The sequence below is a fragment of the Coregonus clupeaformis genome, chromosome 5 (assembly GCF_020615455.1).
Source record: "Coregonus clupeaformis isolate EN_2021a chromosome 5, ASM2061545v1, whole genome shotgun sequence".
NCBI classification, from domain to species: domain Eukaryota; kingdom Metazoa; phylum Chordata; class Actinopteri; order Salmoniformes; family Salmonidae; genus Coregonus; species Coregonus clupeaformis.
This window is the reverse complement of record NC_059196.1, coordinates 15,655,875-15,677,058: the sequence shown is the minus strand read 5'-3', so window position 1 is coordinate 15,677,058 and position 21,184 is coordinate 15,655,875. Positions and strand designations below refer to the sequence as shown.

Here is a 21,184-nt window from a genome sequence, read left to right as displayed (position 1 = left end):
GAGAGAGACAGAGAGACAGAGAGAGACAGAGAGACAGAGAGACAGAGAGACAGAGAGAGAGAGAGAGAGATGGAGGAGAGAGAGAGAGAGATGGAGGAGAGAGAGAGAGAGATGGAGGAGAGAGAGAGAGATGGAGGAGACAGAGAGAGAGACAGACAAACAGAGACAGAGAGAGAGAGAGACAGAGACAGAGACAGAGACAGAGACAGAGACAGAGAGAGGGGTAACTGCAGCCACATACACACACACACCTCTTCCTGCTCTAAAGGAGAGAAGGAGAGACTTGGGGATAAATCTCAACCTTTGACCTGAGCCCCAAACAGCTAAACACAGGCTCTGGTCAAAGGTTGAGCAGTAGGGAACAGTGTCCCATTCCAGACCCAACCATAGAGTGAAACTCTGGTGCGTCCCACCTTGACGAGGTACTGGTACTGTTGGGGGTTCCTCTCCAGGCCCAGGCGCCGCAGCAGGTCCTCCTCACCCCCCTCAATCAGCTGGTAGAAGATGTGGAAGTTCCTCTCTCCGTGGTTCTGGTGCACCACCCGCGACTTCTCCAGCAGGTAGTTGAGGATGTGGCCCCCCACTGGAGCACCCTGCCGCCGGGAGAGAGGGAACCGGGGAAAGGGGGAGGAGGAGAGGGTGGTGATGCAGGGATACTGAGACAGACACAGGGCCACACAAGGACACAAAACCACATGCAGGTGTATACGCCCCACGAAACGAACGCGCCCCATGGAGAGTACAGTAACGTAGGAGTGGAAAAATAAACATACAGTACAAGTTAATATGGAAGGACTGGTAGTGTTTATGTACTGGTATCCCCCTTACAGGAACATACTCTGTCAGTGTGTGTGTGTGTGTGTGTGACCACTCACTCACCTTGAAGTCAAACTGGATGTCCATGTATTTACCGAAGCGGCTGGAGTTGTCGTTGCGCAACGTTTTGGCATTTCCAAAAGCCTGGGGTCACACATCGGGACGAAGAGAGGTAGACAGAGAGGAGGGAGAGACAGGAGGTAGACCGAGGGGGAGAGGATGAAAGAGGGGAGGTCCACAAAGGAAGAAGAGAGAAAAGAGTGAGAGGAGGGGGAGATAGGAGGGAGATAGGGGAGGGGGTAGACAGATGTGTTAAAGTAGAGTCAGGCAGGAGGTGTGCTGGGCTGTGGCTGAGACACGGGGCTAGGTTACAGGGCAGTCTGTCGGTCTGTACCCCTCTGCTCTGCTGTGATCCTAACACATCTGCTCCCCTTCTGTCTGGACTCCACTAGTCTACAGCCCATCCAAAACACAACCACAGCTCAATACAGTGAGTAGAGAGCCCGCTCACGCTCCAGGACAGGCTGCACACACACCTGCACACACACACACAAATATGATGTCTTGTTTTAGACTGGCCCAAGCCAGGCACATGCAACGGATGACCTGGTATTTCCCCCCCCCCCAGTATTCACCTCTAGGACAGGGTTGGACTGCAGCAGGCGGTCCTTGACTGTCTCGACCTGGTCGCTGGCGGGACAGGTCACGGCGTAGTACTGCAGGATCTTCTTTGATGCCTCAGTCTTGCCGGCACCGCTCTCCCCCGAGATGAGGATGCACTGGTCCTTACGTTCCGTCCGCATGGACCGGTAGGAGTTGTCAGACACTGCGTAGCTGGAAGGAGGAGGGGGGGTGAGAGATAGAGAGAGAACATGAATCAGTTTAGTACTGTAATGGAGGAGTGGGACAGCTAGCAAACACAGAGGCACTTTGTATCATCGCATCCTCATGAACCTTCAATTTGAAGTGGATGGGTTACAGTGGAGTGGATGGGATATTTCCACACTTCATATCGTAGATCCTCAACTGTTCATTTGTTTATTATATACTTTCTTATTATGTGTGGTTGTTCTGTTTTTACTGTATCTATCTTGTATATGGAAAATTCCACAAAAATGATTTTGTCTATATTTTGTCTGTATATTGTTTTTATTGTCCGCACCATTTCACCAGGTCAAATTCCTGGTCCATGCAAATGTACTTGGAGAATAAAGTTGATTCTGATTCTACCCTTTTAAATAAGAACCCATTTGATAAGTGATAGGTGTGGTGGCCATACAGTAAATGAGATATGATGATCCTGTTATGATGACTTATTTTCACCAGGCTCCATCTATGTTTACTCAGCCTGTTTTGCCACATGACAGGGGTGTGATTCAGAGGGGTTGGGTTAAGTGTGGAAGACACACTAGGTACCGCCCTTCCCTTTCCCCTGAAACAGAGTTGAGATAACGTTAGCGCCAACGTCAACCCCTCCACAAGACCCCTAACAGTCACCACCGAAACCCCCAGGAGAGGGTGTGGGGGGAGAAAATGGGGCAGGAAAATCTCCTCCTAGGAGGAACACCCCTCTGAAACCACCTAGTACCATCCCCCCCCCACCCCATCGCCCATTCGTCTCTCTGTCCCTCCTCCATATTCCCTCCCTTCCAAAACACATCCCTCTTTTCCCCCTCAGACAGACAGAAAACATTTGGCTACATCATCGAGTAGAACGGGAAAAAACAAGGAGTCGAGGAGCAGCGAAGCCGGGAATGTTGAGCGCATGGCGGAATCTCCATAATACAGTCCATTGTTCGCCCGTGGTCAGAGAGTCAGAGGAATCGGCCAGGAATTCCCTCTTCGCCTAGCAACTCATCAAACAAACAGCCCCAATGTAATGTATGCCGAGCAGACGCTCAGAAAACCCCCTGTTACATAACTGTTAGTCCATCACTGAGTCAACTGGGATGGGAGAGGAGGAGAGGGAGAGATGGTGGGTTAGGATACCCGGGTTCAGGTTACTCACATGTGGGGAGAAACCTCGTAGAAGTTGACGCCTCGGTAGCGCTCCATGTGGTTCTTGGTGTAGATCTCCAGATCCTTGTAAGGGTTCACCGACACCAGGACTGAGCCGATGTATGTCTGAGAGAGAGAGAGAGAGAGACAGAGAGCGCGAGAGAGAGCGAGAGAGAGAGAGAGAGAGAGAGCGCGAGAGAGAGAGAGAGAGAGAGAGCGAGAGCGAGAGAGAGTTCATGGTGTCTTTAAGGTGAAAACAAAGTGGGGGAATGGTGGGATGCATCTACACACACTTTTTTATTTTCAACGGAATACAAAAACAAGCATTGTTTATTGGACAAGTTCAGGTAGTCCTTCCCCGTTTGCTACCTAATGAATATGACCCAGGAGGTGAGTGCAATTGGGTAGGCGTCTTACATAGATGAGGTTCTCCTTGAAGCGCTTGCGGAGGTTCTCGATGAAGGCCGCCTCGCTGGTGTGGTTCTCCAGCAGGACAAAGTCCTGCACCCCCACCCGGTCCCTGGCCGTCAGGGCACTCTCCATCGTGATCCGCAGCCCGTCACTACCCACCGCCTAGAGGTAGGAGAGAGAAGAGGGAGGTCAGCAATAGGAACCATGTATATAATCGGTATAAAAATAAGGCAGGAGAGAGAACCAAAAAAATACCAAAGACCCTGGTTAAGTTCAATAAGCGTTGCTTGTGAGTATCTCGCAATGTGTTCATAACAGCCCCGGAATCTAGCTACGTACCTCAAGACACACTATGACACAACGCTTCACAAAAGGTACCCATTTCCATCAAAAACTATGACAAAGATTAGTTAGCACAAGAGCCTTCTCCCCCACATTCAATAACATACACAGACAGAAATTTTTTGTAGAAACTGGAGTTTTGCAGTGTTCCATATTAAAGAGCTCTCCTTAGAAAACAACTCACTTTGTAATCTTGTGCAAGCTAGAACTAGAAGTGGAGGAAAACCCAACCAAGGCTCCAACCAAGCAAAAATCCCCAATCTAAAAAGAAAACGTAACTTACATCCTTCAGCTCGTCAATGCGTTTGCCCAGGAACCTGTTTTCTACGATGGAGGCTTGAGTTTTACACACCAGATCGCGAATGTTACCCAGATCCATGGCTCACTATACAGTATAGTCACTATCACAATACAGTACCACACAGATCTGTCACTACGCTGTGGATGCATCAACAAGGCAGGGAACGCACAGATGATTATGCCAGCACACACACGGGTCCACACGTGCACACACACACACACACGCACGGAACGCACGCACGTTTATTGTTCAATGTCCATGTTCATTACCACACACACACACACACATTCTACAGAGCAGCTGCATATGTTGTTGTGTTATTGACACAGTAGGGCCTCGGCCCAGGGGATAGAGAGAGGGAGAGAGGTGCCCCTCCTCCTAATTAAGGGCTAGGTGAGGCAGCTGTTGACAATAGGGCTTGTATCACAGAGGAGAAAAACAGAGAGAGGGGAGGGATGAAACGGACAGAACGTGTGAGTGTAGCTTAGGAGGAGAGGAGACTGGAGAGGAACGAGGGGAGGGAGGTGTGCTGTGTGTGTGTGTGCGTGTGTGTGTGTGGTGCCAGGAAGTGACTCCATTCCTTATCAATCATCACTGTATTCCCCAACGTTCCAAAAACAACTCCCTGCTTCACACAGTACCATACCCTTCTCCCCCTTCCTCCTCCATCCATCCATCCATCCATCCATCTCTCCCTCCGTCCGTCTGCTTTATGCAACATTGAGTTATAACGAGAGATGGCAGGAGAGATAGTGAAGTAGTCTCAACAGGGGTGTCCCAAATGGCACCCTACTCCCTATATAGTGCACTACCTTTGACCAGGTCCCATAGGGCTCTGGTTAAAAGTAGTGCACTATGTAGGGAATAGGGTGCCAATTGTGATGGAACCCTGGTTGTTAAGGGCTCTACACAGTCTATGCAAACGGCATCGATGGAGGTCCGTTTGCATTCCAAAAATTCAGCCGCACAAATGTACGTAGAACTACGTAGAGAGGGACGCAAACGGACCTCCGTCGGCTCTGTTTGCGTAGACTGTGTAGATCCCTTTAGACTTTAATCCTAATGAATTGCCTCTGCTTGAGGAGTCTCCACACACCAACACCTAACAGCACCATTTAATGTTCTTTAGCTTTACGACTTAACCTCTTAAGGATCGGACCCCTTTTTTAAATATTCGCCTAAAATGACATACCAAAATCTAACTGCCTGTAGACCTGAAGCAAGGATACACATATTCTTGATACCATTTGAAAGGAAACACTTTAAAGTTTGTGGAAATGTGAAATTAATGTAGGAGAATATAACACATTAGATCTGGTAAAAGATAATACAAACATCATCTTTGAAATGCAAGAGAAAGGCCACAATAGAATATTGCAGTTTAGGTGAAAAGTTTCAGATTGATCCAGTGAAGCATTGCAATACTGGACTATGTCCAGATGTCTGCCCAAATGTGCTGAATTCGTCAAATGATACATTTTCAAGTACATAACTATAGAGAACATACAAAAATTATATGGTAATAGAAAATGTAAGTTTACACAATCCCAGGAATGTCATACATGATGGATCATTAGCTTATACAGTCGTGGTCAAAAGTTTTGAGAATGACACAATTACTAATTTTCACAAAGTCTGCTGCCTCAGTTTTGATGATGGCAATTTGCATATAGTCCAGAATGTCATGAAGAGTGATCAGATGAATTGCAAAGTCCCTCTTTGCCATGAAAATGAACTTAATCCCAAAAAAACATTTCCACTGCATTTCAGCCCTGCCACAAAAGGACCAGCTGACATCATGTCAGTGATTCTCTCGTTAACACAGGTGAGAGTGTTGACGAGGACAAGGCTGGAGATCACTCTGTCATGCTGAATGAGTTAGAATAACAGACTGGAAGCTTTAAAAGGAGGGTGGTGCTTGAAATCATTGTTCTTCCTCTGTTAACCATGGTTACCTGCTAGGAAACACGTGCCGTCATCATTGCTTTGCACAAAAAGGGCTTCACAGGCAAGGATATTGCTGCTAGTAAGATTGCACCTAAATCAACCATTTATCGGATCATCAAGAACTTCAAGGAGAGAGGTTCAATTGTTGTGAAGGCTTCAGGGCGCCCAAGAAAGTCCAGCAAGCGCCAGGACCGGCTCCTAAAGTTGATTCAGCTGCGGGATCGGGGCACCACCAGTGCAGAGCTTGCTCAGGAATGGCAGCAGGCAGGTGCGAGTGCATCTGCATGCACAGTGAGGCGAAGACTTTTGGAGGATGACCTGGTGTCAAGAAGGGCAGCAAAGAAGCCACTTCTCTCCAGGAAAAACATCAGGGACAGACTGATATTCTGCAAAAGGTACAGGGATTGGACTGCTGAGGACTGGGGTAAAGTCATTTTCTCTGATGAATCCCCTTTCCAATTGTTTGGGGCATCCGGAAAACACCTTGGCCAGAGAAGACAAGGTGAGCGCTACCATCAGTCCTGTGTCATGCCAACAGTAAAGCATCCTGAGACCATTCATGTGTGGGGTTGCTTCTCAGCCAAGGGAGTGGGTTCACTCACAATTTTGCCTAAGAACACAGCCAAGAATAAAGAATGGTACCAACACATCCTCCGAGAGCAACTTCTCCCAACCATCCAAGAACAGTTTGGTGACGGCCAATGCCTTTTCCAGCATGATGGAGCACCTTTGCCATAAGGCAAAAGTGATAACTAAGTGGCTCGGGGAACAAAACATCGACATTTTGGGTCCATGGCCAGGAAACTCCCCAGACCTTAATCCCATTGAGAACTTGTTGTCGATCCTCAAGAGGCGGGTGGACAAACAGAAACCCACAAATTCTGACAAACTCCAAGCATTGATTATGCAAGAACCAGTCATGATGTGGCCCAGAAGTTAATTGACAGCATGCCAGGGCGGATTGCAGAGGTCTTTAAAAAGAAGGGTCAACACTGCAAATATTGACTCTTTGCATAAACTTAATGTAATTGTCAATAAAAGCCTTTGACACTTATGGAATGCTTGTAATTATACTTCAGTATACCATACTAACATCTGACAAAAATATCTCATAATACTGAAGCAGCGAACTTTGTGAAGACCAATAGTTGTCATTCTCAAAACTTTTGACCAAGACTGTACACTAACTTTCACACTAGATGGCTGGGCGGGGTGGGTGTGGAGCCAGAGACAGCAGGGGTTCAAACTGTAGAACCAGTTCCTACATTTGAATATAAAAATTGATTTTATCAAACAAAACTATGCTACATTTTTATCTCTGGGACCCTTAGGATGACAAATCAGAGCAAGATTACTGAATGTAAGTACATTATTTACCTTCAGAGGTGAATGTATCAAATCAGTTGCCGTGATACGTTTTTTGTTGTTGTTCACTCTCCTCAAACAATAGCATGGTCTTTTTTTCACTGTAATAGCTACTGTAAATTGTACAGTGCAGTTAGATTAACAATAATTTAAGCTTTCTGCCCATATATGACATGTCTATGTCCTGGAAAGTTTGCTGTTACTTACAACAGTCATGATAATAACATTAGCGCACGTTAGCTCAACCGTCCAGTATAGGGGACACCGATCCCGTAGAGGTCAAGTTGTTCCAGCTTAATGATTCCTACAGATGTAGGATCTTAATGTGATCACCCTGTTGCAGGATAACTTTCCTACAATGCAGGACATTTTCAACTTGTAGTGTATTTGAGGTTTAAAAATGATTATTATTATATTATTTGCAATTTCCACTTTGAAAATCAGACTTGATTTTCCCTTACGAAAAATGTATTTACCCTTATAAAAATGTCCTTTAATTATAATCCATATAATAATTCACATTACCTGTTGCTGCAGGTTTATTTTCCTGCTGTAGCAAACTGGCTTAAATTAAGATCCAACATCTATAATCTTTACGTGGGTGATGACTCAAGCCTTCACACCGGCCTTTTTAACTCTCACTTCATTCACACGTTATCCCTCCGAGGGTCTTTAGGTAGTTTGTGGTCACCACCACCCCTCCATCTCAAGTTGTAGGCCCGTATTCACAGAGTAGGAGGGCTGATCTAGAATACTTTCTGCCTTTTCAGATCATAATGAAATACGACGATATGGAGAGGGGTGACCTGATCCTAGATCAGCACTTCGAATCTGAAAGGCTTTTGGAATACGGGCCCTGAGCCTTGGTAGGCTATCGTTTCACACGGCACGGGGCAAAACAAAGAGCCTGCAGTTCCTGAGGAAAAAGTGGTCCGTCTCGGGTCGGTGCTGCGCTGAGAGAACTCTCTCTCCCAGGGTTTGTAGGGCTCATTAGTGCGAAGCCTGTTATCTGGGCATCTAATTGCTCCAACAGCCCGGGAAAAGCCATAGAAATATAATTACTAGAATGGACATCCCCTTCCAAGTTAATGATGCCATGATGTGTGGACCATTCTACTGTTTCTATTTCTATGGGGAAACATTTCAAGAAATTATGGAACAGTGCCAACATTCTTCTCTTTCTTTTTAACACAGGGAGGGAGTTCTCTCTCTGACAGGGAGAGGATGAGGAGAGAAGCCTTTAGTGAGAAGCCTGTTATCTGGCCATCTAATCCAGGGATGGGCAACTTTGAAGGGGTGGGGGCCACAACAAATCTGAACTCATCATGAGGGCCACAGTTGCTCACAGGTCTGCATACCCACATCCATGAGACTGACAAACAAAATCAACGGGGGGCACCTGACAGGTAATTCAACAATGATAACAAGTTCAGATAGCTGGCCGCTAAACTCATTTAGCAATTTAAAACATTTTAGCTGACATGGGCTAATTGATTGACTATCAGTACCTGACATAAGAGAAAAACTCCTGATGCACAATCAAATGTTGAAATTGCACCTTGTCTATTCTACTATTCTAACTTGCAACAAGCTCTGGATAAGAGCGTCTGCTAAATGACTAAAATGTAATGTAAATTGAGACCCCAACTGGGGGCAGGGGGGCGGCGCCAACAGCCATAGAAATAGGATTACTAGAATGGACATCCCCATCCAAGTTAATGATGCCATATGGGTGGGTAGACCTTTCTATTGATTCTAATTCTATGGGGAAACCATTTCAAGAAACGATGGAACAGTGCCAACTTTCTTCTTAACACAGGGAGGGAGTTCTCTCTCTGACAGGTGGAAGCCCTTTTCTCCCGCTTCGGTTTCCCCTTCTCGCAGAGTTCTCCCAACACCACCTCTCTCCATTACTTCATTGTTCCTGAATGGAGCTTTTGTAGTTGTTTTCCTGCCTCCCCACCCTCTACTCCTTCCCACCACACACACGTCCTTGATGAACACTGCAACACCTCTGCGCAACCTACAGTGCATGCCGTCAGCTTTTCCAAATCCTGTGGAAAAACATATTGCTGCTGTGATGGCACACTGTGGTTTTTCACCCAGTAGATAAGGGAGTTTAGCAAAATTGGGTTTGTTTTCAAATTCTTTGTGGATCTCTGTAATCTGAGGGAAATATGTGTCTCTAATATGGTCATACATTTGGCAGGAGGTTAGGAAGTGCAGCTCAGTTTCCACCTCATTTTGTGGGCAGTGTGCACATTGCATGTCTTCTCTTGAGAGCCAGGTCTGCCTATGGCGGCCTTTCTCAATAGCAAGGCTATGCTCACTGAGTCTGTACATAGTCAAAGCTTTCCTTAAGTTTGGGTCAGTCACAGTGGTGAGGTATTCTGCCACTGTGTACTCTCTGTTTAGGGCCAAATAACATTCTAGTTTGCTCTGTTTTTTGTTAATTCTTTCCAATGTGTCAAGTAATTTTGGCATGAGGGTCTGCTATACAAATGGATGGAAAGTAGGGTTGGGGGAAAAACATTCGACATTATAAAATCCATGTACACAAACAACAAGTGTGCGGTTAAAATTGGCAAAAAACACACATTTCTTTCCACAGGGCCTTGGGGTGAGACAGGGATGCAGTTTAAGCCCCACCCTCTTCAACATATATATCAACGAATTGGCGAGGGCACTAGAACAGTCTGCAGAATGGACATCCCCTTCCAAGTTAATGATGCCATGATGTGTGGACCATTCTACTGTTCAGATAGCTGGTTCAAATTTCAACATTTGATTGTGCATCAGCAGTTTCTCTCTTATGTCAGTTACTGATAGTCAATCAATTAGCCCATGTCAGCTAAAATGTTTTAGATTGCTAAATGAGTTTAGCAGCCAGCTATCTGAACTTGTTATCGTGGTCGAATGACCTGTCAGCGCTCTCTCTCTCTCACACACACACACACACAGAGCAGTGAACAGCCGGGTGTGGCTAAGGGGAATGAGCGGGTCTGCTGCATAACCATAAAACAATGCTTGCCCGTTGCCTGACCTTAGCCTTGCCCTTTGGTTGCTTAAAGGTCTAAATTGTGATATATGAACCAAGCAGCTGAAGGGGTTCATTTGTATTATCAGCATCTTTAAGTCTGATGTATAACAGCTATGACAGACAAGAGAATTAAACATCCATTACAGTTAGTGAGTGATATGTAAGTGGTTATGTTGTTATATGGAATGAACTGTAAGTGGTCCTAAGTCATGGTATCCTGTTATATTATCACATAATAGAATGTCATGTTATTAGCCTTTTCAGATTGGAGGGGGGTCAAAGAGTTAATACAGGAATACAAGCTTCTTTATAAGGTCACTTCTTGATAATATTTTCTCAGGTAAATGATTTCAGTAGAAGAGTAAGACTAATGCTGCATTTAGACGAGGGATGCAAAAATCGTCATACCAGTCGGCATAGCGGGACACGAAAGCAAGAAAGACGGTGACCGCATAAACAACCCAGCACGACAGTATGCATTGCTATGGTGATTTCAGTAAACAAACAGGGCAAATCAACATTTGGTAGAAAACAACGCTACGGCAGACTGCAGAAATATTTGAACTCTGGCGGCATGTCCCGTCTACCGTGGCGGCTGACGGGATTCACCGCTAGCTTCAACGGCATTTACCATCGTTCTCTCAATGAAAACAATGACATCCGGTTTTCCGTCTACCTCGTGCCATCTAAACGCAGCATTAGAGTAAGAAGAGTGGAGAATATAGGCATTTTCCCCGGTTCCGTTTCAGCCAGTTTAACTAAAAACACATATGGGTGTAATCTGCTCCTACGTAGAGCACGGTTAGCCACTCAAGAGTTTGGCCCTTTTGAAAAATGTTCCACTATGAATCAGTTGTCTGGCTCTTCTCTTCTCTCACTCATCCTGTTATTAAAAAGGGAGGAACACAGAGAGGGAAAGAGAGCGACCACAGATCGATACTTTAGGTTTCACAGACATTAAGGGACCATACACGTGACTACATATTGTGACTCACCACAGAACTGAAAGGGGATAGTGGTCATGGGTCTTTCTCAAGGTTGTAGGCTGACTGAGAAGCTTATGGGTTTTCCATGACCACAAGTGAGGTCAAAAGTGGCCATTTAGCAAGGAAGCAAAATGATTAAAACAGTCAAGATATGCATCAAAGCACAACAGGATATCCTGCGCACTTTCACTTTTAAAGCATAATCTTCGAGTATGTTTAATTATTGAACTGCTATTAGTGCATATATCGTGGATTAGAATGCATAGTTCATTATAAATGCTAATAATGCATTACAAAGTGGTTATTCATAGGAAGTGTTACTGTAGAATGGAAACATACTGACACTGTGAACCTACTGAAGGTGAAATCAATAAAGGGTTTACCATGACAGACTTGGGAAGAGCTGTTTTAAAAGAGGTCTAACGATACCACTATTTTCCATGACATTGCTGTATCAGTGGCCTACTTCCAAGTTTATAGTAACGTTTTGATGGTGATTGACTGCCATGGAGTCCCCCCGCAAGGCTTGGAAAAGAGGGACGCATGTGAAGCTGTATGTGTGTGTGTTCATGCGTGTGTGTGTGTGTTCATGCATGTGTGTGTGTATATAGGGGAAAGTGGATGGACAGGTGTGACAACTATGGCTCTACGTTAGCAGGTGAAAACATTCTCCCACTCATACGGGCGCTGAGTTAGAAAAAATATTCCCCTTCAAAAGGACAAGGTATAGGATTCATGTCCAGCCCAAAACACAGACCCAAACGAAGCGTTAGAGGGCATTTCAAGAACACCAGTCAACAGGTTCAAATCAATGGCTCTGTTCTCTACTCTCTTTTTGCCAAACTTTTCCTTTACGCAAACTAGTCCTTTCCTCACTACAGCAGATCAGTCAATTAAAAAGAAGAAAAGCAACCGTGCGCCCAATAAGAGGCAGCGGCGACTGCACATTCAGTCTCTCAGGGGACACTCAGTGTATTCTGTAATCAGTGTGTGTCTGTGTGCCAGGCCCTCATTGCAGTGTGCCACTAAAATAAACAGCGTTTCCTCCCAATGAGATTCTAAATCAGGAGCTACTGACAGGGAGAGAGAGGGAGAAAATAGTGGGGGTCATCTATTGCAGGCTAAAGCATTGTATACAATGGGCCTCATATAGCATGAGGAGCATTCATTGCAGTCTCAGAGAGTGCTGCTTTCAACGAGAGACTAGCAGGACTCAGGAATGACAGGTCATATTGCTGTTGGTCAAAATATTGTATTAATTCCACCTGAACTAGTGTGGACAACTTCTAATGCACTCCTTACAAGATGGGAGACACTGGTAATAGGGCACCTGGTTTTTTAACCAAAAACGAGAATTTCTTATTGGACAAGTTCAGATAGTCCCTCCCAGTTTTGGTCAGTTTTCTTCCATTTGGGGTCTAGTGAATACGACCCTGTTCGAAGGGGCTAGTCCACGTCTTCCTCATTAGTGCTCTTTCAGTGTGCAGTTAGCTGGAGGTCCACAGCAGCCTTGGTTCACACACACTAGCACTCCATTGATAACATACTGTGTCCTTGAAGTCAACAAAACAAACCATCATATTTGGTCTATCAAAACACTATGACATACAACCAGGGGTTGAATTGGGATTTTCAATTAGGTGGTGGAAATACCACTCAAAATCAATGGTTTTCCATGGGAAGTTTTTCAAGTGACAACACCCCTCAGAGGGGTTTTAAAGCAGGCTGAGAACAACATGCTGGTAGGAGCCAAACACAGTGGGGCGTGCAGTCCAAAAAAAGATGAGAAGGAAATTATATATGACTGGTATACATAAATGGTGGAAACTTCCTAGCCTTCACCAATCCAATGGTTTTACATTTGTGGGGTGTAGTGAACGAGTGCACACTTCAGGAAGAAACAGAGATTATTGGGACACAGCCACAGTCTTGCCTCCCAGACCCCTCCCCCAGAGAGTCAGTCACATCAGTGTCCCCAGGCTGCGGAAGTGACAGTGACAGGAAGATATGCAGTACGGTTGGGGAAGACTTGGTGCTGTGACAGACTGCAAGTAGCTTAATTAACATCATCACTCTCACTCCCAGTCAGCACCAAAGAATCCAGGCCCAGCCTCACAACACAGGCCTGCCATTGCAACACTGTGGTGGCGCAAACACACCAACACAAACAGATGCCGCAACATAGATACCGCATAGAAGTGATAGAAGGGTGGTATTCATTACGGAACACTTGCAACGGAATAGGAGAAAGATCATTTCTTATTGGACAAGTTTGGGTAGTCCCTTCCTGTTTCAGTCCATGTTCTTCTGTTTTGGTGCCTAATGAATACAACCCTGGATAGGAAGAGAACTTGGGAGATGAATTCATAAATTGATTATAGGTGGGACTCAGGAGAAACTGGGTACGTGCTTTGTGGTCAAACCCCCCTGGTTACTAGTGATGGATGGAGAGCTAGATATGAAGATTAGATAATTCCATAGATGGATAGCTAGGCTGGTGTCAGGAGAAACTGGTGCTTTGTGGTGAAAACACAGCTACTTTACCCTCTCTCCTGTGTCCTTGCAGTTCAAGGGCACTGACTGTCAAAGCCGTTACTTTCTTAATAAAGTTTTTCCTACCGAAACCTCCCTCTCCCCTAGACAGGAACAACAGACATTTATATTTTCTGCCCTTAGACATATGTCCTTAAGCACCGCCACATGTACACAATTTAAACTGAAGCACACACACATCTACAAACACATGACTCAACATGAAACTCGTCCTGCTGTGTTGCTGAGGGCTGCTTCTAAGTTCCAAATGCCTTGGAGCAGAATGAGTGAGAGAGGGTGCAGTTCTTTTCTTACCATGGCTCTGTACTTCATCTCTCTCCTTCCTGTTTATTGGTCGGCTTTAAGAATTGTCTATACTCCCAGAATGTGAGTCGTCCACGTCAGAGCGATCGTGCAATGTTTGTTTTTATAACTTCTCCGGAGCCATGTGTAGGAGCGACCCAGCTGCCATCACCTCTCCTGTTACTTATTTTCTTCCTCTGTCAGTCAGTCTCTCTCTCTCTCTACCTTCTCTCACTCTTTCTACAGAGTAAGCAGCCCCTGTGACACACTGCACCCTCCTCTCTCTCTCCCCCCTCCCCTCTAGCACAGGGCCCAACAAGGGATTTACAGTGGAAGGTGAAACACACTAGCCTTGAAGTAGTTCTAGTTTCTCTCAGTCCCTCTCCTCTCTCTGCCTCCTCTGCTCTTAAAACAAAAAAATCCCACAAAAACATCTGGACTCAACCACCCCTGGAGAGAGAAAAGGAGAAGAAATTGAGAATGTGTCCCTCTGTACAAGAAGGGGAACCTGTGGGGTGGGGGGGGCTATGGGAGAATACAGGACGACTCAAACAGAAAGACAAACGGCACTTTACTAAATGTTTTCTGAACTATAGCTTAAATCATATAGATTCACTTCTTCCTTCCTCTCACTCCCTTATTTTAGGAGATGGTGATTTAACAGAAACCAAGGCAGGCAGGGAGTGGAACAGGCCACTACTGCCATGATTCATGTTGCCGAGCTGAGCTGCTCCCAGTTTCTTTCCCTCCCTCACGCTGAGAAGCCACTCTGATAGAACTTTTATTACGACAGCGTCCCAAATGCCATCCTATTCCATAGGTCTCTGGTCAAAAGTAGTACACTATGTAGGGAATAGGGTGCCATAGGGACACCGTCCATAATTAGTCCAGAGCAGTCTGGCAGTCAGAGACTGAACACCACACTAGCCACTTCACTGTGAATCAGAGAAATAAGCACACAATAATATTGGCTTGAACATTTTAAGATGCACTACGCAGAAATCGCTCCACCTTTTCCTGGTTGCACTTCATTTCAGTTTATGTGACAAAACAAGCAAGTATAGTGTAGCGCTGGGTTTCCCAAACTCGGTCCTGGGGCCGCCCTGGGTGCATGAGTTTGGGAAACCCTGGTGTAAAGAATCCTTCTTAACTGCTGTGAAATGAAAATGTCCCATAACTAAAATTGTTGTATTTTCAAATAGTGTAGAAAGCCGAAAGTAAAAGACGCAAAAACGAAACTTAAGAACGGGAAGCATAGAACTAGCGCACATAGAACAGCTCTACTACTTCTTAGTCTTGCTTTCAATGAAAATGACAGATCTATAACACACATTTCTATTTGTATTTAGTCAGGTCCCCCCAAAAAAGTTACATATTGAAGCTTTAAAGGGATAGTTCAACAACATTACATAGGTTTCCTTACCTATAAAAAAAAGTTATCAGTGTGGAAAAACAAGATCAGTGTGGATTGCAGTCTCTTCTCAGCCATATTCTGAAACCATCTAAATTGGTAATATCCCTTTAACAAGCTCTGATTAAAACACAAAGGGCCGGTTTACATAGACTAAGCCTAGTCATAGACTAAAAACAATGCTCAATAGAGAATCTCCATTGAAAGTCTTTTTAGTCCAGTAGTAGGCTTAATCTGTGTCCAGAAGTCTGCCCCAAAGTGTGAAAATGAGGGCAAATAAAAATAAAAACCTCAGAAAAACCTCAATCATGACAGTGGTGGTGAGCTCCAGAGTTAAGGGATATGATGACTGTGTACTACAAAGGCCCAGGAAATACCAACTTTATGAGAATCATTAGCAGGAGTCAGAGTTTCCTATCTGTGGAGGTGGTGGTGCCTGGCGGCTGCAGCAGACAGCCAAGCCACATGTACCCTTTTCACACCATCGTTCTGACTCAAACCAAATGTAATATCTGGCTCAGATATTTTCTTTTCACATTGTCCTTTTCAGCACGGTTCTAGTGGATGCGTAACCAGGCCAGCTCAGTACAGCTTGGTTTAGCGCTGTTCAGTTCGGCTCAGTAGTGTGAAAAGCCAGGTATTCCCTCTCTGTTTCAGTCTGTTTTCCTCCGTTTCATGCCTAACGAACAGCACCCAGGTGAGGATGTTGGGGGCTCTCTCTTTCCTGCCCCACCCTGCAGACATGTCCCAGCATTCCCCAGGCCAGCCCCTAACACAGCTCAGGTAAAAACCCCAGGCCATGATCAACCTGTAGACTGAAGCCATGTGGTCTGCAGCCTTGCAGCCCTCCCCCTGCTCCTGCTGACACAGCACTCTGCAGCTCCCTCTATTGGACAAGCCTACTGCTCAGCTGGCAGAAGTAGCATGTGACACAGGAGCGAGACAGAAATGATAACTTCCCCTCACCTTCACTTCTGAAAACATACTCTATAGTTGTCTGTAATCTCCAATATATGCTGCAGAACTATGCTCAGGGATTGTAGCCTATACCCGTTTCTCTCTCTCCCTCGCAGCACTGCCAACATCATCAGAGCCCCCGCCTGCAGGAATCGCAGTAATGTTTTCCAGACGGTGTGAGTTTCTCGCTCTCGGTCTGTCGCGCTCTCTCGTCTCCCACAAACACTCATTCTCTAGCTCTCTTTCACTCTCTCCATCTTTCTCTTAAGAAAGTACTTGAGAAAAAAAAACACTAAAAAAAGGCATTCAGTCTCGGAACACAACGACAAGCACAACAGCAAAGGTAACAGCTATGATAAACAGCATCGAGATCAGTGGGATCTCTGACCACCAGTATCCATCTGTCCCACATCTCTCAGTCAGGACCTCATGGCCGCTAGAGAGACCTGGGTTCAATTACTATTTGAAATCATTTCAAATACTTTAGCTGTGCTTGATTGAGCTTGTCTGGCACAATGGAACCAATAGAAGTCTTAACCCCAACCATCTGGCACTCCAGGCTGGTTAAAGCAAACACTCAAAGTATTTGAAAGACTTCAAATAGTATTTGAACCCAGGTCTGCTCTCTAGAACTAACTCAAATTCAGCCTTTATGGCCCGGCTGTAAATTGCACTGTTGTCAAGGGACTGTAAAGGGGATATAACCTTGGCAACGCAACAACAAACACAAACAACGTTATCAAGAGTCAGGCGACTATTTCTTCACATCTGTCTGTATGAGTCTGATATGCAGGCTTATGTAGTGTCCTCTTATCTTCCTTTGGTTACACTACACCTCCTTTTGTAATATTCTGTCATTCAATATTCCTCCCTCACACACCTGCTGGATCAAGTCTGAAATTAAAAAGAGTTGATGAATTAAAGAGATTCATTTTCAAAGATCGACTATGTGCACCAAGTGTGTCTGAAGTGAGGACAACTTGGGTCATTATGAAGTTTAAATGGCAGCCAATCACTGTGCCAGACTGTCTCAGTTCAACATTGTTGCCAGAACCAGGGCTGGAGTTAATGCAGCAGAGCCGACACACACACACACACACACACACACAGCAGGACATACTGTATAGACACACATCTGGGAGAGAGGACGACAGTAAACGCACATGGTGACTATGGTCCAGCTCCCCTCTCATTAGTTCCCAGAATGGAAACACTTCTTGACTCCAACCACTGGTCACACCACTTAAGGGAAAACACACCAAACCAAACAGAATGCTGAGGGCAAAAAAACTGAACACACACAATCCCACTCTCTGACAAAGTCATGGGACCCAGCATCCGTGGGAAATCAGCAATGAGAACTTATTTTCACTCCCACTCTGAGGAACCCTTTATCTATTTTCATTTTCTTCCCCTCCCCTATTTCTTTATTCCTCTATCACTTCCTCATCTAGGCGCACCTCTCTCTCTCTCTCTCTCTCTCTCTCTCTACCATAAACCCACAATTCCCCTCCTCTTTCCCCCTCTCCCCCTGTTGTAGGGGCAAACCCATACCGCTAGTACGCGAGATCGCTCAGTGCACGACACAAATCTATGACACAACCCTCAACTATTGCCGGTGACTCATCAGCTTAATCACCATATGGTTGAAGGCTAATATGATGATAATATCTGGTACTGTATATACAGTACATATGACCCCGCCCCTCCGCTAAGCTAGAGTAGATTAGTTTACAGAATGAGTCAGAGGGAGAGAAATTGCACCTCTGTGAGAAACACACACACACACACACGTCCTTGTCCTTGCTTGCTTCATCCATCCACCATGTTCTATTCAGCTGGGCCTGGTGCCAACACACTGCTGCTGTCCACCATCCATTACCTTCACACAGCCACAGAGCAGCACACTCCCATTTCAACCCACACTCATTTCAAAACATTTTATAGCCCAGGAGACCGGCCCTAGTAGCTGCAGACAGTGGCCACGTTCCAGACCGACTAATTGCAGTCGAGCTGCATGCAGCAACAAATGGAGCTAAAACGGGTCACCTGATGGCGTATTGAACACACAGCGGTGCGAATCACCTCAAGATAACGTAATATTCAATATCAGTAAGTTAGACTAAATATTAGCACCTATTATACTCGTAGGTAATAACATTCAATCTGGATAATAACACTAAACAAATCATAAGGCTAGAGAAATGTATCGACAAATATTACAACAAGCAACACTCAAACATGATGGAGGATGAACGAGGAGAATCAATCTCCAAGAGAAAACACGACTCCTCGATGATTTATGCTTTTCACCACTGGGACTGGTAAGTGTGGAAAGCGATCTGTTGAAGTCGATAAATGACAAACTGGGCATACTAGAGCTGGTCAGTAAGGATGTAAAGGAGTTGAAGGAGAGTCTTGAAATGAGTGACGAAAAAGCTGCAATAATGGAGAAAGATACAAAAAAGCTAAAAGGGACAGTCACTAAGATAGAAACGGACGTTAAGGAACTTAAAAAGGAGAACAACTTTCTGAAAGAAGCCTTACTAGACATACAAACTAGATCGATGAGAGAAAATCTAGTACTTACGGGTATCCAAGAAAAAGAAGGAGAGGTTACCGAAAGAATTGTGAAGGACTTCTTTCTTACAGCGCTTCAAATCCCACTCGATGCTGTCGATAAAATCCAACTCGAACGGGTACACCGTTTCAGACAAAGAGGACAGAGATATGAGCATCCAATCGTTGCCAAATTTGCTTTCTTTAAGGATAAAGTAATGGTTAAAAGCCTAGGTAAAAGACTTGCTGGCACGAAAATAGGCATGAATGATCAGTTCCCGAGGGAGATTGCAGAACGGTGCAAAGTTCTGTACCCAATCTTCAAGGAAAATAGATTAAAAGGGAAGCGTGTTGCTCTTGTTGTCGATAAACTGTATATTGACAACCAAATGTTCCGCGACACAAAGACTACTCCATGGCTATTCTAAAAGTTCTAATAGAGGAGTCGAATAATGGAACACCCAATAATAACCATGGTAGGCATTGTAATAATAAAACACATTTTAGGGATAAGACGGTATTACAAGAAAAGATAGCAAGCAAAATAATACATCTTCAAATATAACTAATTAGAACACAAGTACTCAATCAACATAGTGGAGATAAAAACATAGCAAACAGAAGACATAGAAGGCACAGTATGTGGGTATGTGTGGATGAATTGTGATGGAAGGTGTGGTGTGCGTTTTTGTGTTTGGAAAAGTGTGGCGTTAAGTGAGTGAGAAAGGAAATGGTTGCATATCCCAGAACCAACGTGTGTCTGTGAGCAGGGGTTGTGAGAGAAAGCTTTCAAATTTTGTGCAGATGAGGGATGTACATTTAAAAATAATAAATCTAATCTATTTTTTTTTTATTGTCCTATCATGATGGAACGATCCCCAAATTCTATATCCTAGACACCCACCTGAGTGACCCATACACCAAAGATGAGTCCCCATCTGTTTTATGGACCTGCTGTGAGTTGCCTATATGCAGCCAAAACAGAAAGATAAATGTGGTCAGAGACCTACTAGAGCAGCACCGCCCCCTCAAGATTCTGAACCTGCCTGGCAGGGTTGGTCCTACAAAGCCAGAGCCCCCTGATAGGAGAGCATAATATACAAGGAAATTCTGAAAGTTGCTAATGAGAACCTTGACGACCTTGTACCTAGACGGTGGGGATTCCGGTGGGGTACCCCCACCCAGGTAGTGGCAGTGCTGGCTACAGTAACACTGTAACACTGGCTACAGTAACCCATGTGGAGGGGGTCACACTCAGACAATCAGAGGGGGGGGCATATTATTGTGGCCCTGGTGGCACAAAATCAAAGGTCTGACTGCATGGAGATGCTTGGGAAAAATGGTTACAACGGGGGACCAGAGTGTTTGTGTACTTTTTACAACAATTGTTTACGGACAGATTATTTCACTTATAATTCACTGTATCACAATTCTAGTGGGTCAGAAGTTTACATACACTAAATTGACTGTGCCTTTAAACAGCTTGGAAAATTGCAGAAAATGATGTCATGGCTTTAGAAGCTTCTAATAGGCTAATTGACATCATTTGAGTCAATTGGAGGTGTACCTGTGGATGTATTTCAAGGCCTACCTTCAAACTCAGTGCCTCTTTGTTTGACATCATGGGAAAATCAAAAGAAATCAGCCAAGACCTCAGAAAAATAATTGTAGACCTCCACAAGTCTGGTTCATCCTTGGGAGCAATTTCCAAACGCCTGAAGGTACCACATTCATCTGTACAAACAATAGTACGCAAGTATAAACACCATGGGACCACGCAGCCGTCATACCGCTCAGGAAGGAGACGCGTTCTGTCTCCTAGAGATGAACGTACTTTGGTGCAAAAAGTGCAAATCAATCCCAGAACAACAGCAAAAGGACCTTGTGAAGATGCTGGAGGAAACAGGTACAAAAGTATCTATAGCCACAGTAAAATGAGTCCTATATGGACATAACCTGAAAGGCCACTCAGCAAGGAAGAAGCCACTGCTCCAAAACCACCATAAAAAAGCCAGACGACGGTTTGCAACTGCACATGGGGACAAAGATCGTACTTTTTGGAGAAATGTCCTCTGGTCTGATGAAACAAAAATAGAACTGTTTGGCCATAATGACCATCGTTATGTTTGGAGGAAAAAGGGGAACGCTTGCAAGCCGAGGAACACCATCCCAACCGTGAAGTACAGGGGTGGCAGCATCATGCTGTCAGGTAAGGT

General features: G+C 44.9%; 1 protein-coding gene across 4 annotated transcripts in view; it reads right to left on the bottom strand.

Annotated features, from left to right (window-relative positions):
* Positions 1-21,184, bottom strand: part of LOC121563202 (unconventional myosin-Ic-like) — a 61,386-nt gene that overhangs the window by 22,190 nt on the left and 18,012 nt on the right. For 3 of the 4 annotated variants that reach the window (XM_041875194.2, XM_041875195.2, XM_041875204.2), the window contains exons 2-6: positions 3,232-3,387; positions 2,825-2,940; positions 1,452-1,650; positions 880-960; positions 414-593 (exon numbers count right to left, since the gene is read on the bottom strand). In XM_041875194.2, the coding sequence (XP_041731128.1) occupies positions 414-593; positions 880-960; positions 1,452-1,650; positions 2,825-2,940; positions 3,232-3,387 (732 nt within the window). Of the gene's footprint in view, positions 1-413; positions 594-879; positions 961-1,451; positions 1,651-2,824; positions 2,941-3,231; positions 3,388-14,053; positions 14,260-21,184 lie in introns of those variants that run through there. The other variant, XM_041875198.2, reaches the window with a different exon arrangement.